Below are 26,036 nucleotides of genomic sequence, written 5' to 3'. Positions count from 1 at the left end.
TGCTAGAGTTGCCCCGGTCAACTGTAAGTGCTGTTAATGTGAATTGGAAACGTCTAGGAGTAGCAACGGCTCAGCTGTGAAGTGGTAGGTCAAACAAGCTCCCAGAATGGGACAGCCGACTGCTGAAGCGTGTAGCGCGTATAAATCGTCTGTCCTCGGTTGCAACACTCACTACCGAGTTCCAAACTGCTTCTGGAAGCAACTTCAGCACAAGAATTGTTCGTCGGGTACTTCATGAAATGGGTTTCCATGGCCGAGCAGTCGCACACAAGCCTAAGATCACCATGCGCTATGCCAAGCGTCGGCTGGAGTTTTGTAAAGCTTGCCACCATTTTACACTGGAGCAGTGGAAACCTGTTCTCATCTTCACCATCTGGCAGTCCGACGGACATATCTGAATCTAGACGATTCTGTGCTTGCAATCTTTGGGGAAGTCCCTTTCCTGTTTCAGCATGACAATGCCCCTGTGCACAAAGTGAGGTCCATACAGAAATGGTTTGTCAACGTCAGTATACAAGAACTTGACTGGCCTGCATAGGGCCCTGACCTCAACCCCATTGAACACTTTTGGGATCAATTGGAACGCCGACTGTGAGCCAGGCCTAATCGGCCAACATCAGTGCCCGACGTTACTAATGCTTGTGGCTAAATGGATGTAAGTCCCTGCAGCAATGTTCCAACATCTAGTGGAAAGCCTTCCAAGAAGAGTGGAGACTGTTATAGCAGCAAAGGGGGGACAAACTCCATATTAATGCCAAAGATTTTGGAATGAGATATTTGAAGAGCACTTTTGGCTATGCAGTATATCTTAACTTGGAGATCAAATAATTTTCTGATCCACTTGCCTGTTTTATACATTTACCTGTTTCATAATCATGGCAGATTATAACAACAATTTTCAATAAATGGTCAACCCACTTGCAAATGTGAACCATATCAAGTGTTGTTATAACAGTTCTTATGTGTGCAAAGTCATTATGCAGATATTATATTAACACACATTATCATAGCATTATGTTGGCAGTGTACCTGCAGCCTTGGATAATATGACTGGACTCCTTGGTTTCTAATAGCATAGCTCTACTTTGGCAATTCACATCATTCTGAGTCGTGACTTTCAACTGAAATGACAAAGCACAAAAATGACAGCAGAGTTTGGTCAAATGGTGGCACTGTTGCATCAGAAAGATGTTCAAAGCAGTTCCCTATAGAGTCCATTATGGCGACTCCAGCCCTAGTAGACAATACCAAATAAGCATCACTCTGGAAATCCTTATGCATATGATCTTATTTTCATTTAAAAGGCTGTTCATATTTAGGATCTTAATTTGAGCCAGTCTCCTACAGCAGGAAAATAATCCTGCAGATATTGGAAATGTTCATTAGTATGTGGATTGTAATTAACAGAGATTTTTTTTGTGGTTGATACATTTTCTGTAAGGTAAAATTACATTTGCACAACTTACAGGAGCAATTATGGTTAAGTGTCTTGCTCAGGGGTACATCTACAGATTTGTCACGTAGTTGGCTCGTGGATTCGAACCAGCGAACTTTTGATCACTCTTAACCGCAAGGCTACCACCCACTTTCGAAGAGGAAATTACAAACTTTAGAAGCCTTTTAAAACTCACATACACTACAAGTTTTAAATGTCCTGCAAAATTCTTCACCAATAGGGTGATCAAATGAAGATCCTACATGTCTATGTGTTTTGTAGCAAGTAAGTTAAGCAATTGTGTATACCAAAGGAGGCTGGTGGGAGGAGTTATAGGGCAGGCTCATTGTAAATATTTTAATACCATTAATGGAACGGGATCTAACACAAACATATGGAAACCACGTTTGACTCCGTACCATTTATTCCATTCCAGCAGGGAGCCCAGCCAACAGCGAGTTGCAGTAGTCCAGAGGGAAGAGGACAAGTGGCTGGAGGACCTGCGTCGCTTCCTGTGTGAGGTAGGGTCGTACTCTATGAATATTGTAAAGCAAGAACCTGCCGGAGTGAGTCACTGCTTTGATGTTTACAGAGAACGACAGGGTGTTGTCCAGGGTCACGCCAAGGTTCTTTCCACTCTAGGAGGGCAACACTGTGGAGTTGTCAACCATGATGGAGAGGTATTTGTGCAGGCAGGCCTTCCCAGGGAGCAAGAGCAGCTCCATCTTGTCGAGGTCGAGCTTGAGGTGGTGAGACACCATCCAAGCTGAGATATTTGCCAGGCACACGAAAGGGGGAGGGAGATAAGTAGTGGAGTGTCATCAGCATAGCAATGATAGGAGAGACCATGTGAGGATATGACGAAGCAAAGTGACTTGGTGTATAGAGAGAAGAGGAGAGGGCCTAGAACCGAGCCCTGGGAGACACCAGTATTGAGAGTATATGGTGCAGACACAGATCCTCTCCACATCACTTTGTAGGAGTGGCATGCAGAGCCTGAGACACCCAGTCCTGAGAGGGTGGAGAGGAGGATCTGATTGTTCATGGTGTCGGAGGCAGTGGATAGCTCTAGGAGGATGAGAACAGAGGAGAGAGAGTCAGCTTTGGCAGTGCAAAGAGCCTCCGTAACACAGAGTAGAGCAGTCTCAGTTGAGTGACCCGTCTTGAAGCCTGACTGGTTAGGGTCAAGAAGATCATTCTGATAACGAGAGAGTTGATCACAGAAAGGATGGTCAAGTGTTTTTCGAAAGAAAAGAAAGGAGCGATACAGGTCTATAGTTTTTGACGTAAGATGAGTCGAGTGTTGGTTTCTTGAGGAGTGGAGTGACTCTAGCCATTCTGCAGCCAGTAGTCAGGGATGAGTTGATGAGAGAAGTAAGAAAGTGGCTTCAGCAGCGGATACAGAGGAAGTGAAGGTAGAGAAAAGGGAATGAAAAGGATGATAGGTCGTCCGGAAGTTTAGTTTTACTCCATTTATCGCTCAGCTGCCTGCAGCCTGCAGCCCTGTTCTGTAAGCTTGAAATGAATAACGCAGTCACGGAGCAGGAGGGGAGGGCCGAGCAGGGAGGGGGGAAGGGGGACAGTCCGAGTCATAGGATGCGGAAAGGGAGAAGAGTAGGGTTGAAGAGGCAGGATCGGGAGACAGAAGGGAGAAGGATTTAGCAGATGGGAGATGTGATAAAGATTGTGAATGCACATGACCATCTGGATAGGGAGCTGAATGGTTAGGATTGGAGGAAAGGGAGACAGAGACCTGGAGGGGGGTTGCAGTGAGATTAGTAGGTGAGCAGCCTCTAGTAAAGATGAGGTCAAGCATATTGCCTGCCTTGTGAGTTGGAGAGGACTGGGAAAGTGTAAGGTGAAAAGAGATGAGTGGAAAGGGAGAGTTGAAACTAAATGAATCGAAGGCAGACGTCGGGAGGTTGAAGTTACCAAGTACGAAGAGCAGTGAGCCATCGTAAGAAAATGAGCTTATCAAGATGTCAAGCTCATTGAGGAACCCTCCAAGGGCACCTGGTGGGCGATAGATGACAATAATGTTACGCTTGCGTGGACAAGTTACAGTGACAGCATGGAATATAAAATAAGGAGATGGACAGGTGAGATAGGGAGAAAAGAGGAAATCTCCACTTAGGAGAAATGAGTAGACCAGTACCACCACCACAACGACAAGATGCTTTTGGACTATGAGAGATAACTCAGATGAAGAGAGAGCAGCTGGAGTAGCAGTGTTCTCTGGGGTGATCCATGTCTCCGTCAAGGCCGAAAAGTAAAGGGATTGAAGGGCAGCATAGGCTGAGATGAACTCGACGTTCTTGACCTGCAGATCTGCAGTTCCAAACGCTGCCAGAGACCAGGAATTCCACATGGGTTGAGCATGCAGGGTACACTAAATTAGAAGGGTTGCTGCCAAGGTGTGGGGAGCATCTATAAAGCCTTCAGTAAGAAGAGCAAACAGGTGTAGACAACACACAGAGTTGCCAAAGCTACAAAAAGAGCAAAAATGAGATCATGTGAAAATAACTAGGTAAGAAACTCAAGTGGTGTGGAGCCTTACTCTCTTTTCTTCCTCAAACAACTCCTCAAACAACTCGGCAGAACTGTCTTAGTTTTGCGACAAAACTGCCACTGACACGACCACCGCTTACACAGCTGCCGCTGAGTAACCAGGGGAGACTGAAGTACTAACACTAACTGCTGATTGTCTAGGAGAGGTGAAACCAATCTTCCTCCAATACAGCCACTTACTGCCAAAAACAAGTAACAAATGGCCCTGTCCCTTAATCCTGGTTGATGTGTCAACAAGTATCTGCAAATGATGAGCAAATGATGAGCAGTCAGCAGTTCACACACCAAGTAGGCCACTAATTCTTTGAGAGGGTAGTGGCACCTGCTTTGTGTGTCATAGGAGGTTATTTTGTAAATCTGACCACTAGGTGGCACACCATCATTGTATTGCAGTAAAACTATACTGAATGGGACATAAAGTTCATGTAATAAACATATCAAACCAACACCATGTGTTATAAATCCTTTATTGAGAGACATAAATTACAAAAATAATATAATATATAGCCCTATTATGAGGTGGGTCAAACTGTTGTTATGTGATGCTTGTCATTTAATCTGAACCTGTGAGCGACCCATGAAAGGAGATTTTAGCAATTAAGTTAGTGTCATCAAACATTAAGTGAAAAAACAAGATAATTCACTTCATTGAGTACTCCTCAAGAATAAAAACGTTTTTTGGGTCACCGTAACCTTGCTCGTCATGGTATCCATGCAGAGGCTGAATTTCCCTGATTGGTGGACTGGGGTGTGAGGTTAGCATGGTTGGTTGTTAATATTGGTCAGCAGTTTGTGATGTGGGGCCTTATATGGGGCAGTGAAAGCCCCGGGAGCCATTGTTCCACGCCCATCCTCATCAACCTGGCCCATCAAGATGTAAGGCATTCCTGAGAAAGTGATTGATCAAAAATGCATTTATTAGGCAATCTGGCAATACTGTCTATGATGACACAACAGTATATGCTGATAAGTCAGCAGTGTGTATGCATCTGTGCAGACATGTGTGTGTACATGTATGTGTTGCGTAATGCTGTACATGCCAGTCAGATTGTCTGGGAAGAAAAATAGGTTACCTTTGCGGATGATAGGGCACTTCTTGCAGGCTGACACCAGTTTGACAGACATGTTCTCTCCAGCCTGGGTGATGGTCAGCTGGCCAGCTTTGTAGGCCTTGATGAGAGACACACTGATATAGACACTGCCCTGAGGACCAGGGGTCAGCGCTGTCACCTTACCCGTGATCACTGAGAGAGAGAGAGAGAGAGAGAGAGAGAGAGAGAGAGAGAGAGAGAGAGAGAGAGAGAGAGAGAGAGAGAGGAGAGAGAGAGAGAGAGAGAGAGAGAGAGAGAGAGAGAGAGAGAGAGAGAGAGAGAGAGAGGGGGAGGGAGAGAGAGAGAGAGAGTTAGTTTAGTTGCCTGAGCAATGCTGTGAATTTGTTATGACCTTAAATCGCTTGATTAATTTGGCTATCCAATGATGCTAGCCGTCTAGTGGAACTCACCAAATTCACTGGCACAGAAACTGCTCTTGATATTTCCATCCCTCTTACATGCCTTTGCACACAGTGGGTTCAAGTGAACTAGAAAATACAAACATTGTTTACACACATAGCCACACAAACACACAGACATGTGTATGCATAAACTCAGGTCTTGCTACACCAGTTCTTCAGCTTCTCTTACCTGGCTTCTTGATGTCTGGTTTAGTAACTCTGACCCTGTCTGGGCCTGGCTTGTTTGGTGGGCGGGTCCTGACTGGTTTGATTGGTTTGGGCTTGGCAGTGGGCTCCTGGGGCTGTGGGGTTGGGGGGGCCTGGTGTCTGGTTGTAGTGGGTGGTTGGGTGGTAGTGGTGGTGATGACTGTTCTCTCAGGCAGGATGGGTTTAACAACAGTCTTCCTGGGGACTGACTCTTTACGGGGTCCTGATCCTGTGTTGTCTACTGTGGGGGTTCTGGATCCGCGGGGGACGCTGGTGTAACTGGCCAGGAAGCCATCAGAGGTCACGCTGAGGTCAGACACAAATTGTACTAGGAGCACGTTCCCATTGGTCACAATGGTTCTGTGGGCAGAGAGTAATACAGAGGGAGGATTGGAAGAGAGTAGAGTGACAAGAACAAACAGATATACAATATATGATCATAGATGTAGACCACTAACAAGCATAATCATAAACACAGGGAGTCAGGCAAACACACATAGAGTTGTGTACCACTCACTGGGGGCTGACGTCTCCACAGTATTTTCCAATGCGTCGAGAGTCATCTTTTTCTCCACCGTTGAAGAAGGCCACGTAATCAAAGCGGCAGTAACTGTCTGACTCCACATCAAACTTATCAAACTTTACCTCAATCACCTAGCCCACACACAGAAATAAACAGAATGACAAATACAACAACGTTACACACTAGGAACGTAATTTGAAACTCCAATACATTTATGCATATTGGTGCACATTTGGTTCTGTGGTTGGCGCAACATAGCGACAGCATCATTAGCAGAAGTCCATTAAGAATAAAGAGCATGGAGAGCTGAACATGATGACTAATAACCTGATCCCGCTCTACTGTGATGAGCCAGGAGCAACTGATGCCTGCTGGGTAATTCTTCTCTGGCCAGTTAGGTGTTTTAACTTCACCCTGGGCTTTTGTCATCTTTCCTCCACAGAATTGGGGCTCTGAAATGATTGATACACCGATCAATAAATAACCAGGTGACTAAAATATTTGACAGTGGGTATAAGCCTATGTTACATTATGTGAGCTAATAGACATAGGAAATCGCAAAGATGTTGTTCCTTAGAAAAAACAGAGAGTGAGAGCCCAAGTTATACTGTAAAGCTCACCATCCACATGTGGTTTTCCTCCATTGAAGTAAGCCAGGAAGCCCCTCCCTCCCGTCTCAGAGTCGCTCACCATCTCCAGCATTATGGTGTTGGTGGTGGAGATGAGAGAACCAGGCCTGAACGTTCCACAGAACCTCCCCAGCTTCTGCACCATGATGGAGTGGCCATTGTACACATCCAGGTAGTCATAGCGACACATGGGGTCAGCCTCCAGGTCAAAGATGCGGAAAGAGAGCATGACCACATTGCCCTCTGGGACCTGAAGTTTAGAGAGAGGGCAGAACAGGCTTTAGGTCAATATGTAGGTTAAATTCAGAGTAATGGTGAAGTGGTATGTAGTGCAGGGCCAGTCACTCACTGTAATGCGCCAGGTACATTTGCTGTTGGGTTTGTAGTAGTTTGGAAATCCTTCACTGCCCACAAAGCCTGAGTCTGCAACCATGTCTCCCCCACAGTGGAACACAGGCCTGAGAGAGAGTAGGGTGGGAAAAAAGTGATGCATTATCATGAACTGTACTTTATAAACGTTGGCTTAGGCTTACCACATCACTATCACTTTGGGAAACTCGCACATGTGCACACGCACGCACGCACGCACACACGCACACACGCACACACGCACACACGCACACACGCACACACACACACACACACACACACACACACACACACACACACACACACACACACACACACACACACACACACACACACACACACACACACACACACACACACTTCCTCAACAGATCATCTCTAAATCCCTCAGGCACCCAACAATAATGCCTCCCCTTGGCACACTGGTGTCAGTTTCAGGAGAATGGGAAGAGAGAGGGGATGTAGACAGGATGTAGACAGGATGTAGACAGGATGGAGACAGGATGTAGACAGGGTGTAGACAGGATGGAGACAGGATGTAGACAGGGTGTAGACATGATGGAGACAGGATGGTGTAGACAGGATGGAGACAAGATGTAGACAGGGTGTAGACAGGATGGAGACAGGGTGTAGACAGGATGTAGACAGGATGGAGACAGGATGGAGACAGGATGTAGACAGGATGGTGACAGGATGGAGACTGGGCCAAGTTGGTGGAGGTTAAGGTGTTCTTGACTAGAGCTTCATCAATGAGACCTCCCCCTAAAGAATTCTCCCCTATGTTTGTCCAAGTTTCTAACACAACCACCCAGTCTCCCCCTCACCCCATGCACTTCCACGTCTGCTCAAATAATTCATCCAAGCTCCTTTTCCAACGGAAAAATACCAAACCTGGACTAATACCAGAATACTTTCATTGATAAATATATAATTGTTTGCCAGTGGCTTCACAGACAGTCATGGGGACAGACACATTGGAGACTGTCTGTACAGGAGACAGAGGTGCACAAAAGTAACTCATACCTAGTGTGGAGCATCAAAACAGATAGTAGAGACATACTCAAGAAGAAACCAAATAAAACCCACAGACTTAGTCGTTACCATTATCACAACCGGAGGACAAAATAACTTTTCTAGGACTCCAGCCAACACTCAAGGCTTGACCTCAGACACATTGAGGAAGCACCCAGTCTGTCACATTATAGGAGCTCAGACTTACAGAACCCCAGCAGACAGAGGCAAGCTGATGAAAGCTAAGATGTCCAGCCAGAGTCAAGCCATCCTGATCCAACCCCACACAGACACATACAGACAGACATACAGACCTCAAAGCACTGACATCTGGGGCAGCTCAACCACATCAACACCATGGACCATTCACAACACCAACAACAACAATGCCATACCCCTAAGCTAACGTACAAATGCAGGAAGCTCCGATAGGAGGTTCAGAGCACACTGGGTGAAATCTGAACATGGCACACTCAAAACCATACACACTCTGTATGTGGTTATTTTATATTGTGAACCATAGAAATAATGTAAACAAGTGCATCCTTGTGGATATTGCCACAGACGAATACACTGTGCATTCACCCAAATGGAGCTATCCACACTGTAAAGCTTCTTGCAAACATACATTGCACACACACCAACAAGCCCAATACATTCATATTCCCTACCTGGTGTAGTTAGTCTCTGGTTGCATCTGGCTCTGGCTCTGGCTCTGGCCCTGTGCCCATCCTAAACATAGAGCCAGGAGCACAGAGAGACCCCAGATACAATGCTCACACTTCATGATGCCGAGAGCAGACACAGTAAGAGGGTAAACCAGAAGAGAGAGATGGGAGCAAGAGAGGGGAGAGCTGGAGAACAGGGGGAGGGAGCCACTGGAGAGGCATAAAGAGGGAGTGAGAGAGAGAGCGAGAAGGAGAGAGATGCTGAGAGGTTAGGAGCTAGAAGGAGACATGACGGGGGAGACGTCGCGAGGGGGAGGGGAGTGTTTAATTAGAACCAGATGTTGTCTCAATGTTAACATTGGCCTCCATGCAACAGAAGGGGTAAAAGGAAAAGAGAGAACGAGAGACTAACGTCCCACAATGGCTGCACAAAAGTTTGTGCAATAGACTAATTCAAGGCCATAAATAACTGAAACAGCTTATTACCGTTGCACACAGAGCTAAATTATAGCTTTTATCTTGGTTGTTGCCAGGTTAATTACGGCATCGGTCTCAGTAGATCACAGAGTCTGCTGGATCATTATGATGCCTGGTTCCTGGCTGCACAGGTGGCGGTAGAGCCTGGGGTACCAGGTGGCCAGGACCATTACAAAGAAGGTCACTTCTCTTTAAATTCCAGTGCGACTTTTTGACCACTAGCTTGACTGATGTATTTAGATGAATGGTTCTTTATCAAATTTATGACACTTTGGATATTCATGAACAGCATAGGCTATTAGAACGGCTTTAGCCAAGCAATTTTCCAAAGTTAGATGAACATAAAGGTACACCCAGTATCTGAAGCCCAGTATTTATTTTTGACCATATTTCCCCAGCCCCCTAGAGCTCCTTTAGCGCCACAGACAGACAGACAGACAGACAGACAGACAGACAGACAGACAGACAGACAGACACAGACAGACACACAGCCTCCCAGTCAGAGTGTCTTCATCAGCCCCCACAATGCAACGAGATAGGGAACAACACCCCAGAGAGGCTTGGGGGAGTGTTCACATGATGTGGATCTGTAAAGCCAACCCTTTCGCCCGCATCGCTGGGCTGGGGCCTTTAGAGGGGGTGCCGTTTCATACAGACCATAAAGACAGCCTCTTTCAGACGGACAGAGCAGTAAAACCATGACCAAAGAACATAGGAGGTGGTATATGTTTATACATTCACATCCCCTAGTCATAATTACAGGTGGTCTCTCACTTTAACATGGATTCATGAACTATTGACTGATTGATATAAGCCAGAGCCTATGGGATTGCTTGAACTGCTTGAAATGTCGTTATGGTTGTGTTATGATCATTTTATGATACACCCCCCTATCAACAATGCTATGGAACGACTGCTCATTAGCTTGCCTTGAACTCCCCAGTCAGTGTCTGCAGCCTGCTGTGTGTTAAGCTACATATCTGATAAGAGGCTGAGACAGCAGGAATGTGGTGACGTGCAGAGTGAGTCTGCTGGGGGGCGGATGGCGTCTGTGTGTGAGGACTGCTGCTGCTAGAGCGGGGGAGCATGAGTGACCGTAACACCTGGCTGGAGTCCAAGGGGTGTAGGCCTCTGATTCTGCCACGACTCCAGAACAGTCCATCACGAGACACACATTCCTCCTGCAGGAGAGACAGCAAGGCAAAATGGGTAGTATGGGACTGTGGTAGGGGATGGAGGGAGGGGTGGATAGTTGGAAGATTCCAGGAGAAATTAACTAAGCCGATGGAGAAAATGGGGAGGGAAAATGAGATAGTTTAAATGCCACTGCAAACCGAGGATACTCAGCAGTGCAAGTATTTATGATGGAAATTGAGTCATATTTATTTCTTCCTGCTTGAGACGGATATCCCCCCTGCACACTCATATACACTACCGGTCAAAAGTTTTAGACACCTACTCATTCAAGGTTTTTAAAATGTTGAATATTTTCTCAATTGTACCATAATAGTGAAGACATAAAAACTATGAAATAACACATATGGAATCATGTAGTAAACAAAAAAGGGTTTAACAAATCCAAAAATATTTTATATTTGAGGTTCTTCAAAGTAGCCACCCTTTGCCTTGATGACAGCTTTGCACACTCTTGGCATTCTCTAAACCAGCTTCACCTGGAATGCTTGTCCAACAGTCTGGAAGGTGTTCCCACATATGCTGAGCACTTGTTGGATGCTTTTCCTTCACTCTGCGGTCCAACTCATTCCAAACCATCTCAATTGGGTTGAGGTCTGGTGATTGTGGAGGCCAGGTCATCTGAGGCAGCACTTCATCACTGTACTTCTTGGTAAAATAGCTCTTACACCGCCTGGAGGTGTATTGGGTCATTGTCCTGTTGAAAAACAAATGATAGTTTCACTAAGCCCAAACCAGATGGGATGGCGTATCGCTGCAGTGCGCTGTGGTAGCCTTGCTGGTTAAGTGTGCCTTGAATTCTAAATAAATCACAGAAAGTGTCACAAGCAAAGCACCCCCACACCATAACACCTCCTCCTCCATGCTTCACGGTGGGAAATACACACGCGGAGATCATCCGTTCAGCCACATCTCACGAAGACACGGCGGTTGGAATCAAAAATCTACATTTTGGTCTCCAGACCAAAGGACAAATTTCCACCGGTCTAATGTCCATTGCTCGTGTTTCTTTGCCCAAGCAAGTCTCTTCTTATTATTGGTGTCCTTTAGTAGTGGTCTTTGCAGCAATTCGACCATGAAGGCATAATTCACACAGTCTCCTCTGAATAGTTGACATTTATTTGGGCTGCAATTTTTGAGGCTGGTAACTCTAAGGAACTTATTCTCTGCAGCAGAGGTAGCTCTGGGTCTTCCATTCCTGTGGCGGTCCTCATGAGAGCCAGTTTCATCATAGCGCTTGATGGTTTTTGCGACTGCACTTGAAGAAATGTTCAAAGATCTTGACATTTTCCATGTTGATGTCTTAGAGTAATGATGGACTGTCATTTCTCTTTGCTTATTTGACCTGTTCTTGCCATAATATGGGCTTGGTCTTTTACCCAATATGGCTAACTTCTGTACACCCCCCTACCTTAAAACAACACAACTGATTGGCTCAAATGTATTAAAAAGGAAAGAAATTCCACAAATGAACTTTTAAGAAGGCACACCTGTTAATTGAAATGCATTCCAGGTGACTATGGTTGAGAGAATGGTTGAGAGAATGCTAAGGCAAAGGGTGGCTACTATGAAGAATCTCAAACATAAAATATATTTTGATTTGTTTAACACTTTTTTGGTTACTACATGATTCCATATGTGTTATTTCATAGTTCTGATGTCTTCACTATTATTCTACAATATAGAAAATAGTACAAATAAAGAAAAACCCTTGAAAGGGTAGGTGTTCTAAAACATTTGACTGGCAGTGGACATGCATGTACACTGTCTGGAGTTGCAAAATATCTCTAACTAATTGGAGAGGAAATTGTTTTCATAAAGGGATGTCTCAAACCGAACCACAGTGAGGGAGGTGTGAAATGGAGTGTGACAATAGCAACTGCTGTTCCCGGACGAATCATAAAACATCTCTTCTCTCATTGTGGTTTCACTCCAAAGGATTCGCTCCTGCTTAAAAAAGATCTGTGTCCACCACATGCACATGCACAGACAGAATATAAACTGCCTCACAAACATGTGCTCTTGCAATAAATACTTTTTTTTTTTTTTTTAAATAAACCATGAATCAAACCTACTGAGTAATGGGTGAGTCAGGTTATTCAGAGAAATGTCCAAGGCACAGAGAAACAGTAAAGAGACACTGAAGTAGAGACAGTGTGGCCATAATTATGAGAATGAGGATGAACAGTATGAATATAAACAGTCAAGTAAACCCTGTGACCTGCCAACAGGCCACGTCTTTTGGGAAGTATTGTGTTCAGATTTGGATCGTATATCCTCTACCTTGGCAACAATGAGGGAGGTATGAACTTGAGACTCAGAAGTTTTTTTTCCCAAAATGGTTATGTAACACAGTATATCCGGTGTTTGTTTCCATCCAACTCAGGTCTCATGGGGAAATCCATACTCTATATCAGATAATAGCAAATCAAGCAACTATGAAAATAAAAGGCTTAATGTGGTTTTAAAGAGAGAGGTTAGCATGAGTGCATTCTAGAATGCAGGTCTTGTTTTCTAAGAGAACTCTGCTCCCAGGTTAACAACACAATAGTAATGTGAGTCTCTGTTCAGCAGCCCACAGGTGGACAGTCTAGTATCTGTTGAAAGTACAGTTGACTTGCACAATGCCCTAACCATTTGGCCATGACTCTGTCCGTGGGTGGAAGTGAGAGTGCCAGTGTAAGATAAGTCCCTCCGCCTCCTCCCCCATGGTCAAGGGAGAATGCAGACTTAAGAGTTGAGGTCTTGTGGCTGTTTGTTACTACCAGCTGAGACCCACACTGGGCTAATCTGACCTAAGACCCAAGCAGATATTTAATCTGCTCTAAATCACGCTGCCTGTTGCACTTAACCTGTGGATTTGGAGAGGGGAAGATTTCAGGAATTGTTTTGACCCATGCCAATTCCCTACTTTGAATATTACTTAGAACTGGAGCACTTAGGGATAGAGATATATACTATATATACAAAAGTATGTTGACACCCCTTCAAATGAGTGGATTCGGCTATTTCAGCCACACCCATTTCTGACAGGTGTATAAAATTTGAGCACACAGCCATGGAATCTCCATAGACAAACATTGTCAGTAGAATGGCCTTACTGAAGAGCTCAGTGACTTTCAACGTGGCACCGTCATAGGATGCCACCTTTCCAACAAGTCGTTAAATGTCTGCCCTGCAAGAGCTGCCCCGGTCAACTGGAAGTGCTGATATTGAGAAGTGGAACGTCTGGGAGCAACAATGGCTCAGCCGCGAATTGGTAAGACACACAAGCTCACAGAACGGGACCGCCAAGTGTTGGAGCGCATAGCGCGTAAAGCTCATCTGTCCTCGGTTGCAACACTCACTACCGAGTTCCAAACTGCTTCTGGAAGCAACGTCATTGGGAGCTTCATGAAATGGGTTTCCATGGCCGAGCAGCCGCACACAAGCCTAAGATCACCATGTGCAATGCCAAGCGTCGGCTGGACGCGTTCTCTGAAGTGATGTATTACGCTACAGCATCTGGCAGTCTGACAAATTAATCTTGGTTTGACAGATGGCAGGAAAACACTACCTTCCCCGATGCACAGAGACAACTGTAAAGTTTGGTGGAGGAGGAATAATGGTCTGAGGTTGTTTTTAATGGTTCGAGCTAGGCCCCTTAGTTCCAGTGAAGGGAAATAACGCTACAGCATACAATGACATTCTAGACGATTCTGGCTGGTCCAGACCGGACCAAATCTGAACAAAACATAGTCATCTATGTTCACATTTGGTCCGGACTGGACCAAAAACCAATGTCCGTGGGTGTGGAAATCAAGGCTGGTCCAGACTGACCCAAAAAAAAGAATTCCAAAAGGCGTTGGTGTTGGTCCCTGCTTACTGAGGTGTAGCCTACAGTGTTCCCTGAAATTGAATTTTATGAATGCCCATCAGTGACTACAAAAAACACAAAAACACACAAAAAAAGACATCTGGACATGACAAAAAAAACACATCCAAAAGACATCGGTTCGTGCTTACCATGTCAGCCAGCAATAAAAAAAAATAAATAAAAAATATTGTAATTTTGAAACTACACTAAAAGTGCAGTAACTGCAGTCGACTGTGGTATTTTGGATGCAGTATTTGCAGCATATTGTAGTTATACTGCACTCTAAGTGCAGTCTTTTTTTTTTGTTAGGGTATGAAGGCCCATCCATATGGTAGGTCCACCATTTGTAAAAACAGGCCGTTGCATTGGCTTTATTAGTCCTGATTCCTGCGACTAAACAATTTCTCGTTTTAAGCTCTGAATATCAGCTACCCAAATTTTTAGGACTTATCTTGTGCCTATTTGCTATGTGTTTCCACAGCTGGAAATGCAGAAGAATTTTCTTTTTCGCTATGATCAGCTTATCAAACATTTTACGGGCACAAACTTGAAACCACTGATCATGAGAATGGGGTAAAACTCCTGGAGAACAGTTGTGATTGCCCGTTCCGTATTGTCCATTTTACATTGACCCGTCCTGTTTTCAGGATATGTTGTTTGTTAACGGTAATGTTATATTTGATTTAGGTGTAAAAAGTGTCCTTCTCAATACATTGGCATTCATTTTATCTCCAGCCTGTAGGCTACAGAAAATGCCACATACTCTTTCTACCATATCCTGTATCAACAGCACCCTGGAAAGGCATGCTGGGAATGGACAAACAAAATATTTATTTTCCTTTGACAAAGTGGGCCGTATTACAGGGCCGTATCAGCGCTCACTCAAAAAAAAGACATTCCACTGGTTGAGAGAAATTGTCATTGTTTTGGGCAGAATTATGTGAGGTTTTATTTGTTGTTGGAGGTGCGTCTTGGCCAGTTTAGCTCAGAAAATGCCGCCCCGCCGGCCACCTAATCTGGCCTAATGAGCGGGCCGGCAGTGCTGGTAATTTAAAATGACTTCAATATGTTCGAATACCTAGCTAATCTACCGTAGACAATTTCAGAAATGTAATGTTGTATCACCAGTCAGGCTGGACCTGGAGCCTTCAACCAACTGTCCCCACAACCTCTGGTGGCAGAGAAGGTCAAGGAATAATACTTGACTAGATGATTTTAGCTACACTGATGTCCTTTGCATACGTGAAAGAATATAAACTACACACCACAAATTCTTCAAGACGGACAAAAGAAAACAGAACCAAATTACATTTCACTTTTTAATATGAATTACATACCAAAATCCCACCAAAGAGTTGTAATAAGTGACTAATCCTTTTATTTACAGTAATGAAAAAGGGAATAAGGGGCAGACTAACTATTGATAGAACATATTGACCTTGACCAACTGCATGATCAAGGCCTGCTCCTCCCCATCATCAACAAAACTGGCTTCATTGTTGTTAACATGGGAATGCCCATCTCTGCTCCTGACAAATCTGAAATCATATTTGTACAGAAATACCCATAACAACTCAAACAAAACAGGGTATTTCTTCTAACATGGTCTTTATGTATTTTGTGTATTTCTCTGGGGATTAAAAAAATAGGATATTTTCCCAATAATGGCTAAAACTTTACATATTTTTACAACGATTGTGTTAAATTAACCATTCAGAACATTACATGACAAAACAGCCCACAGAAAACTGTAGTATGTCAGCTCCTGGTCGGTGGTATACTGTAATATACACATGGTACAATATCAGAAATGATCAGAAATATATTTTTCTAAATTAATTTGCGATTTAATGGTTCACAATAGATTTGACGTCATTTTCCAATATGGACATTGGACAAAAGTTATATTGCGTTGATACACACAATAACTTGTAAAACTATCAAAGTGTCACTATAAGGGGAGAAAAATCCCAAAGCAGTGAATTACAAATGGAACATGTCTTCAGTCCTCAGACAGGGAACCAAACATGCCAATTAAATATTTACTAAGGGCTTCTCTTTCCATTTTTACTCTTAAAATACATTGAATATTTACACCTTAGATTCCATATACGTTGAGCTACATTCTCTATGTCTTTAAACAGGATCAGGTATTCTTTGACTCCTTATCCATGTTCTCTTCTTTGTTCAAACACAACACATTAACAGTGACCTTGGCTCCCGGTTGTCCCAATGCATTGCGTTTTAGAGTCATTGGCCATATAGAACTCCTTGGTTGCCGTTTACAGCCAGAGTCCCCTTTCTCTGTTCCGGATGATGACGTCACCTCCAACTCTTTCACTCTGGTGTCCCTACCGTCTCGTTCCTGCTCCCCTTGCCGCTCACCCCTTTTAGTCTCTGTCTGGGGTGCTTGTGGTGGTGGGATGGAGGTGTCATATGTGTCTGTTGCCATGGTAACAGGGGTCTCTTCCTGTAGCTGGAGGACCCTTGTCAGATCCGTGTCCTGCAGCTCCACATTAAAGGGCCGGGGGGCGGAGGAAGTGGGAGGAGAACCGCACCCTGTACAAGTCTAAACACAAGCAGGGGGACAAGAGTTGAATAAACCCGTTCTTCACAAGTATTTTATTTATTTATTCATCTCCACTGTCATCTATACTGATTCCTGTGAATCTTTCCGATCTGAGAGAGGCGGGGTTGTAGCTACGGTCTCCAGTATGTGTCTGTGTGCTGACTTACAGGGCTGTTGATGGCCTGTGGCAGGCGTCCGGTGCCCATCCAGGGATGGACCTGGATCAGCTCTCTCTTCTGCTCCTCAGTGAAGCGCGGCTGCTGTTTCTGCACCGCCCTCAGTATCATACCATCCTCCCTGAGAACAGTCTCCCTGTCCCTTTAAAAATCACACACACACACCGACACTCTTTCACATGTCCATAGATATGCCATAGTCTGTAAAAGGTGTATTAGTAGCAGAACGGTGAGCAGGCATTTTTCTCTTTTTCATAGTCCGTATGAATAAATAATATATAAATATACTACTATATCATCATTCATAAATACAATTACAATAGCATTTCATATTAATCATGACTACAATTGCCATGACAACAGTGTAGTGCAGTGACCATAATGAATTCTTACCTGGTGGGCATTTGGTACGTCATCATAACCTTGTCATCCGTGTTGGCCGTAAGGAGCCAGATAGGGTCCTGAAGGACATATTTCATGAGCTGGGCCTCTTCAGCCCCCCCTGGTGCCTGCTTATGGAAATGGTCGTTCTCCGACGAGTCAACGCTGCCAAAGTATTTGCTGGTGTTGCTACTTCCTGTGGTTGAAAAAGGAACATGTTCAGTTCGTATCATGACATATCAGTCACAATATATAAACATCCTTTACCAATCACAGCGCTAACAAGAATAATCTGGGAGGTGTTAAACTCACTTGTGCCACTCCCTGAGGTGCTGCATCCATTAGAGCCAGAGCCTGAGGACCCGGAGGCAGAGGCGGCCGAGCCGGTGCCTGAGCAGGCGTCCTCCTGCAACAGTAGGTCTAGCAGGTCACTGGAGGTGGACATTGCATCCTGGTCATCAGCATTATCCTGGAGGAAGAGAACACAGGAGAGACAGGGGTTAATGACTAGAACTCACTAGACTCAAATGAACCTTTTGGTAATTATATTTTCTAAAGGGACTGCAGTTTAAAACTCACGTTATCGTCCTCTCTGTCGTCACCCTTCATGCTTCGCTTAACAGAGCCTTGACCTCCGAACTGTGATACCGAGCCAGGTGGGGGCAATGTCTGCTGCGCCCCTGTCGACATGCCCTCCTGGCGGTTGCCTGGCAACTCCTCCAGCTGTAGCAGGTTGAGGGGGGAGGAGCATCGTGACTGGAAGAGGGGCGAGTCTGTCCCCTCCAGGGGGGCTTGGCACGTGGACTGAGGGGTGCTGGAGCGGGAGTTGCCACGTTGGACAAAGGTGGGATCCATCTCGGGTAAGGCAAAGCTGGGAATCGGAATGGGATTTGGGAAAGGTAATGCTGGGCTGGGATCGTAACAGTGTTGGGGGATCATCGACAGAGTCGGTTTGACCTGTGACGGGTTGAGTTGAGCTAGGGCGGGACTAACACGAGGCATGCCATTCATCTGCGTCACAGCGGGGTTGAACTGAGCCAATCCAGGGTTGAGTTGTGGTAGTGGGATAGTCTGTTTGAACAGCGGTAGTGCTTGGTTAAGTTGTGCCATACCAGGGATACCGGGGCAAAGGTTCGGTATGGTTGTGCTATACTGAGGCATGGTGGTATTGAGCGGTGATACACCTCCGTTGAGTTGAGGGAACATGTAGTTGGGCAGAACAACCATCATTGGGGGAGCCAACGGCATGGTATGCATGGGGTACGGTAAGCCTGGCTGGGGGCTGGGGTAGCCCATCTGCATGGCATTGGGGTTCACTCCGGTGTGGGCCAGGACTTGTTGTTGCACGCTGGGGTAGAGTGGGAAGAAGGGCAGGACTCCTGGAGGGTACTGGGCCACGGCAGGAGGGAGACTGGCCTCAGAGGCGGGCCAGGAAGAGGACGAGGTCAGGGGTCCCTGCATCATCAGGGGTTGACCCATGGGGAACGTGAGGCCTTGGGGCCCCTGCCCTTCCCTCCTGAAACTACCGTTCATCCCACGCTGGGAGCCCTCCTGCTGGTGCTTCAGCCTCTTTCCCCCACGGCCCCTCCTCCGTCCATGACCACCTGCTGGGTAGTCCTTCGAGCTGCACACTCCTGAGACAGAGACACATAGAGAGGGAGAGACACAGAGAGAACACAAGGGTGAGCTGCATGGAAAAACAATGGTCTCTCATTCATATTACCTTTCACAGTCATAATAAAAACCACATCTCCACTTGACGTGTCCGTCTTACCTTTGGGTGTGGTGGTGAGTCCTCTCAGAGGAGGAGGGCCAGGGTCCAGCACGCGGAGCTGTCCCAGGTCTCTGAACCGGCTCAGAAACACCTGTTCCTCCTGCTGGGTGTGGGCAGACAGCACCTCCTTGGTCAGACCCAGGCGGCCTGAGCATCCAGCTGACCTGCGGCCGTCCCTATCGGGCTGGGCAGGGCTGGGTGGTGCCGGGCTGGGCAGGGCCAATGGCCGGGGGGTCACTAACATTGTGATGGCGTTGTTAGTGGCTGGGGCTGGAGAGGTGACGGTGAGAGTGGGGGTGGCTGGTGTCTCCTCCATCATAACTATATCTGCAAGGAATAAGGTTGACAATACATCAGAGATGAGCGAGAAGAGACGGAGGCCAATAAGAGAGGTAAACAAACAGTCGGACAATAAAGGGATGTGACCTACCTGACTCTGGGGGCTTCTTGTCACCTACGTGGACAATGGTGCTGCTGAAGCTGCATTGGGACGTGACAGAGACCACACTCTCAGCCTTGCAGTGCAGCGCCAGAGGGCTCATCTGTGGCCCCCCTTTAGACCCTTCATTACTCTGGGGCCTTTGAGATCTGTAAGGAAACACACAGTTAAGACACCAAAAATACATGCAGAGCATTAAAAAAGGCATTGAAAAAAACATAATTTGAGGTGTTTCAATGTGATCTTTATTGTGTACCTTTAGCTGTTCCAGGCAACTCCCTCTGCTTGTCATCGTCTGACGTTGATGACGTGGTGCAGGAGGAGGAGCCACATTTCCTCTTCACTGTGTTGGGGACGTTGCAGCTCTCCAGGTAGCGTACGATGCTGTCCAGACAGTTGATCTGCTGGTAGGAGTAGTTGGCTGACGGGTCTTTCCTTGACTGCACGGAGGCCAGGGTTTTAGTTGGCCCCAGAGCTCCCAAGTCCTTGTTTAAATTCTCTGGCACCACCAAGGCTCCTGAGAGGAAGAAGAACCGCATTATCTACGCTATACATTTCTAATTGGGACATTTTATAGAACAAAATCCTGAAACAAACTCATTATTTTTTAAATAATTCCAGGTGTTTACCAGTGCTGGCGTGTTTGCGGAGTGCTGGGCGGTTGCGGGACTTGGTGAAGACCTGCTGACCATTGGTCTTCACCATGTGGACGTCCTTACACATCTGCTGGAATGTCATCTGCTGCTGTGGAACAGAGATGGGGGAGAATTAGGCCTAGTTACAAACTAGTCAAACATTACAAACTAAAATGACCCTGTTCAAATCTTGTTACCTGATCAAATAGACAACAGAAACATGCGTGAGATTATGATTGTGTTAGTACTCACTGGTCTCTGGATGGTCTTCAGGATGAGCTCCTTGGTGGAGGGGCTGTTGCTGCCTGACGAGGAGCCTGGGCTGGGCCTCTGTGGGTGCGATCCGTGGGAGCTGCAGTAGCCCTGGGAGCCGCCACTGTGGACAGGCTGCACCAGCACGCGGTGGATCTGCTCACTGAGCCTGGGGATCTCTGGAGACATGGCCCGCGCCTCCACCTCCACAGTAGGCGTGAACACATCCTCGTTCAGGGGACTCCTGTAGATGAGGGGAGAAGGACAAGGGAATGGGGTTTAGAACAAGACACGGCTTGATAGCTACACAAATAGGTTACAGAGCAGCTCAAATGTGGCTATTGCAAGGTTGTGAAGGTCATTGACGTAGCAGAGAGGTCAACTACTCACGTTCTGACTTTGTGTCGACCAACGATGAAGGCCACTTTGCGGCTCCAGGGGTTAACGAAGGAGGACCAGCTGGTATCTATGGTGAGATACTCCCCATTCCGGGCACACATACGAAGGGGCGAGTGTTCAAAGGGCTGGCCCGCTGACTGGAGAACTGAGCGGAGAACCAAATATGTTTTTTGATTGAGTATAAGAACATAATCATTCATCCATTTGCCGATTTATGAATCCTTACAGAACGTATAAGGCATGACTGTTGGACAGGAGTACTCACTCTTCTTGTGTATGGCCACCATGACAGGCCTGTCATCAGGGTGGAGGTACATGAGGACAGGGGTCCCAACCAGGTCCTGGGGCAGGTAGCCTAGCAACGGCACAGCCCTTTCATCGACTTCCTGAAAGAGACAGCTGGGGGTGTGGCTAGTGGTGAAAATCCTCTTGTCAGCTGGGATACGGGGAGCTTCATATCCTGAGTGCACCTTCTCAGCGATGAGCAGGCAGCAGGGCTGTGGCTGAGACATATCAGAGTCCCGCAGTGTCAGCTGGTAGGGGGTCATACGGAAGGGGTAGTACCTCACCTCCCCGTCGCTGTCCCTCCCACCACTGATACGGCAGAACATGGATTTCTCCTGGGTGCAGTCCACAGGGGAGGTCACTGAGGGAGATAGAGAGAGGAGAGATATTAGCACCACAACAATATTTACATCACATACACAAATGTGATGATCCATTTCCATGTGAATTCAGAGCTGAATTAGAGGTGTGGAAACTTACTGGAGCCAGTACAGGAGGCCCAGGGGGGCAGGCGGCAGGGAGCCGTGCTGCTGTAGAAAGTGCTGACGTCCTGGGGGGCCAGCAGCTCAGAGAAGAGAGCTCCCTGTAGTCGCTCAGGTTTAGTGCGCAGCATGGGAGAGGCCTGGGGAGAGATGTACACCACCTTCCCAGAGAGGAAGGACACTCCAACAGAGAATGTGTCCTGTACAGGAGAAGAAATATAAGTCAGAACAATGTTCGGTTGGGTTTAAGACCTGTTAGTCTGGTTCTAGTAGACAAAGATTGTTCTCTAGTTCCTACCGTGTTCTGGAGTGTGTATTCAGAGGTGATGTTGTCCAGTTCCTCTGTGGTGAAGGCTGAGAGGTCCAGACTGCAACCGTGGCTCTCTTCCACACTCCACTGGTGGTAATACTCCTGATTCGCTAAAAACACACACACACACACACACATTCAGACAGTATTAAATAGCTATTATAGATAGAGAGTAGTCATGCTATTTCATGCTAAAGCCTCGCAGTATACATGTAGCAAAAGGCATGGCTGAAAAGGCAGTATCTTACCTCTGACTTGTTTGACACAGTTGAGAGCGTACTGCAGGGAGGCCAGAGTGCTGGAGCGGCCTTTTGTCCGGTGGTCTGCAGGCATGCGGATCTTCAGCTCCTTCAGGGCCTTGAGCAACTCTCTCTGGGTCTGCAGCCGGGCCGGCTGGCCACTGCTGCAGCCGCTGGTGGATGGGTGGTCCTGCTCTGAGCTGCCACTCAGCAGGCTGTAGACCATAGAGCTGTTGGGAGGGGAAGTGCTGTGGGAGTTGGAGCTGACCGGCCAAAATAACATGATGTTACTATCACTGCTGAGCATTCATTACAATAGTATAAGCGGTGTCTACCGGCTACCATCTGTACATGGTTGTGGTGTTTGGCGTTTGTATTCTGTTAAAACTTTTTACCTTTTGCTCTCGGTTGTCTCCATGGCAGAGTCCTTCCCATTATGGGAGCTGCTGCAGGTTGATGCCTCATGCCCCATGTGACCTTCCACTTCTCTCTCGGCTGAGTCGTTCCCGCTCAAGTGGGCATCGGTGTCATCAGAGTTTGAGGACTTGCCCCCAGACCGAGTCCTCTGTCCATTTCCATTGGAGCTGCCAGTCTGACTCAGTCCAGACTCAGCGGACTGAGAGCATGCCTCTTGTCCTGCCACCGCATCTTCTGCTAAACCTACTCCACTAGTGTCATTTCCAGAAGTGGTGTATGCATTCTCATCACTCATAATAAGCCGTATGAGTGATTGACTATTGCTGTATGACAAAAAGTATCTGTCAAAACAGAGCTGTGATACCCTGCCACTAGGTGGGGCTACTAAACTTAGATTGAGTCATGGCTTGGAAAAGCAAAAATGAGAGAGAAGATATGGACAAAGTATGGACTGTATCTCATTGATCTTGAGTTTTTTTTGTCAGGTCAAAGCTTATGAACCTGACAGGCCAATTGAAGAGAAGAGGGCTGAGCCTTTCTTTGTCCTGTTTGCTCTTCCTCGTGTGTCCACACTCAGTGCACTAGATGATTCGGCAGGATACCTGCTAGAAGAAATCATTCACAATCATGAGTGGTGAGTCACGTGAGATCATGAGTCAGACATCTGTGTAAACACTAGTACATCTAACTTCACTACAACATTACCAAAAAACCACATCACTGTAAAGGCAATAGTTAACTCAAATCACATATGTACATAACTAAATTGCTTGATTTCAAGTCGCCTAAAGTCATGTGTATCCAAGTATGGACAGGCTCAAAAGAACTTGCTCTCCATATATAGGACATAAAAATAAAATCCCTGTCAAGAACCGTAAACTGACAATAACAGGTAACCAAATGCTAGAGAAAGTGACTTTGTCGTCCATTTCCCTATCTGGCATGTCTTGTGGGTTACTGTAACTAACAGGATGACACCGCTGTGGGATTTATTGTTGACGACAGTGAAGGCAACGTGCCTCTACTAGACTAGGGCACATAGCTAGCTAGGTCCCGAATGAGCTCATGGATTTATTCTACCTGACACAAACCTGGTAAAAGATGAGTCTCGCTTGTACGAAACACGAACTGACCAATAAATATTAAACTGTATCTAGCTAACTAGATTCACACACACACACAAAAACAAAACTTGTTTTACACTCTTGCCATGCCACAACAATGCTTCACTTGCTAATGTCAATGCTGATCATTAAAAAAAACATAAACATGTAACGTTAGCTAGATTCTGGGGTTCCCGCGTGGCGCAGCAGTCTATGGCACTGCATCTCAGACCCTGGTTCGATTCCAGTCTGTATCACAACCGGCCGTGACTGGGAGTCCCAATCTTTAGGGTTTGTCCGGGGTAGGGCGTCATTGTATATAACAATATATTATTAACTAACTTGCCTATTAAAATACATAGATAACTGTAAGCTACTACAACCAAATAGCTAGCTAACGTTAACGAAACCATAGTTAGTTCTTGATCAGAGTTGACATTCTCACCTTATTCCATGAAGAGAAAATACGTTCCGAGGCAAACACTATTGAAACTTATTCCACAGTGTATTCAGTAGGTTTACAATTATTATTTTTTTAATTGCAGAAACCCGAAATGACATCTTCAGCGACCTGGTCCAATGTTAACAGACTGCAAGACAAGTAACACACACACTGAACAAAACCGCACATTGTATTCGCAGTACTGGGAGGGAACACGCAAAAGCACACGTGATGACGCCCCTTGTCTGCTCCCATGTGTGGCATTGATTGGTCCTCAACTGACTCCGACTCTGCTCGAGCCAAATATACCACGCCCAGCGAATGCATTCATTGGTTGAGTAGGGCGGTGTCCTGACTGCACGGGGCTCTTCTATGCTTCTCTATCACGTTGCCCCAGTGGTGCTCTCCGTTCAGAACGTCAGAAACAACATTTATTGGCAACGTGCCACTCTCAATGTTCTGAATTAATATCATTTCTTTATTGTTTCCTTGCGTGTTTTCCCTAACCACGAAACAGGCATGTTTACGACTTTTCTTTGTATCATTCCAATTTGTAAGTCGCTCTGGATAAGAGCGTCTGCTAAATGACTTAAATGTAAATGTAAATGTAAATTTTGAGGCATAGACAAAATATATTTTTCAAATGTAACCTCTATTTAACTGGATATGTCTGAATATGGATATGTCTGACTCAATTCCAGACATATCCAGATAGGCCTACGTACTACAACCCTAAATTACACTAAATAAGTGCACAAATGCTACTGCAGCAGTATGACTAGCCACAAATATCAACCCCTTCCTCTCCAAAATTCTACCCCACAGCCATAATTCTACCCTAAAACTGTAATTCAATCAAATAGGCTTACATTGTCAGTCAGTTCCATTCCCTAGAATTGTTTTTTTTTATTGTAATTGTTCCTAGATCCTTATGATACCTTCATTCTTTATATTGTTTAGATTCCCTTTGGGACATGAAATTGTCCTCTCATCTAACCTCTCCTGAGCAGTAACATCATCAACATGTTGTTGTGTAGCTCGACTACAGGGGCTGACCATATGGAGTAACACATGGGGTGACATGCATTCAGAAATTCATGAAGTAAAACTCTCTAGACATTGTGAGGGGATATATACCTCAACACTCATGGCAAACCAATGAAATGTTGATTAGAACCTATATTTCCTATGGCAAAAGTGTATACATCTGTGTTATAATAATTATATGAATGTGCTGCCCAGTCCAATTACATCCAACTTTGTCTGAGTGTACTGACCACACTGCTTTCTTCTGCCTTGGTCTTTTGGTTCATGCACTGATTCTTTTTGGACTGGATTCACATTGTTGGTGATCTGAACACTCAATAAATGTCACTTTGACTAACGTGGATGGGCAATCTTCCATAGTAACCCTATCTAGCCTAAATATAATTGTATGTTCCACATCTTCTCTCCAGGACGATTAGGCCCTAAATAGGTGAGCGATTGTGTGTGATTCATACATTCCACGTAGGCTATGAGATACCTGGCTATCTGCAAAATAAGAGTTGGTGAGGACAACTTACACTGTAGATATTTCATGTTTTTGGTGTGTGCTTCATCTATTTCCAGCTTAAATTCCAGTGAGATATACCATCCTGTCTTGATGACATATGTAGTCAAACAAAATATTTTGGTTTGCAACACAGTTCAATTATATTTGGA

General features: G+C 45.7%; 2 protein-coding genes across 2 annotated transcripts; both read right to left on the bottom strand.

The window, feature by feature from the left end:
* Positions 1-4,454: 4,454 nt before the first annotated feature.
* On the bottom strand, positions 4,455-9,152 carry LOC115136421 (procollagen C-endopeptidase enhancer 2-like). Its single transcript, XM_029672002.2, has 9 exons — positions 8,906-9,152; positions 7,204-7,312; positions 6,846-7,104; positions 6,553-6,677; positions 6,220-6,356; positions 5,686-6,062; positions 5,505-5,582; positions 5,077-5,247; positions 4,455-4,890 (listed from the first exon to the last, which is right to left on the bottom strand). The coding sequence occupies exons 1-9, from the start codon at positions 9,019-9,021 to the stop codon at positions 4,760-4,762; spliced, it is 1,503 nt and encodes a 500-aa protein (XP_029527862.2). The 5' UTR covers positions 9,022-9,152; the 3' UTR covers positions 4,455-4,759.
* A 6,582-nt stretch (positions 9,153-15,734) lies between these two features.
* On the bottom strand, positions 15,735-24,568 carry LOC115135676 (period circadian protein homolog 1-like). The gene is given in 18 exon segments (XM_029670584.2): positions 15,735-16,998; positions 17,166-17,316; positions 17,568-17,751; positions 17,868-18,024; positions 18,135-19,189; positions 19,330-19,656; positions 19,760-19,900; positions 19,903-19,917; positions 20,025-20,285; positions 20,398-20,512; positions 20,656-20,899; positions 21,046-21,199; positions 21,320-21,700; positions 21,820-22,021; positions 22,120-22,241; positions 22,380-22,633; positions 22,766-23,389; positions 24,336-24,568. Coding segments are annotated over 17 exon segments (4,503 nt in total). The 5' UTR covers positions 23,083-23,389; positions 24,336-24,568; the 3' UTR covers positions 15,735-16,575.
* Between the last annotated feature and the right edge of the window lie 1,468 nt (positions 24,569-26,036).

Source organism: Oncorhynchus nerka, linkage group LG10, assembly GCF_034236695.1.
Source record: "Oncorhynchus nerka isolate Pitt River linkage group LG10, Oner_Uvic_2.0, whole genome shotgun sequence".
Lineage (NCBI taxonomy): Eukaryota > Metazoa > Chordata > Actinopteri > Salmoniformes > Salmonidae > Oncorhynchus > Oncorhynchus nerka.
Note: the sequence above shows the minus strand (reverse complement) of the source record. Positions and strands in the feature narration are given on the sequence as shown.

Coding starts and splice junctions, on each gene's coding strand:
- LOC115136421 (XM_029672002.2), bottom strand. CDS start 9,021: ATGAAGTGTGAGCATTGTATCTGGGGTCTCTCTGTGCTCCTGGCTCTA. Junction 5,583..5,685: donor ACCAGACATCAAGAAGCCAG/GTAAGAGAAGCT, acceptor TGTATTTTCTAG/TTCACTTGAACCCACTGTGT. Junction 5,248..5,504: donor TTTCTGTGCCAGTGAATTTG/GTGAGTTCCACT, acceptor TCTCTCTCTCAG/TGATCACGGGTAAGGTGACA.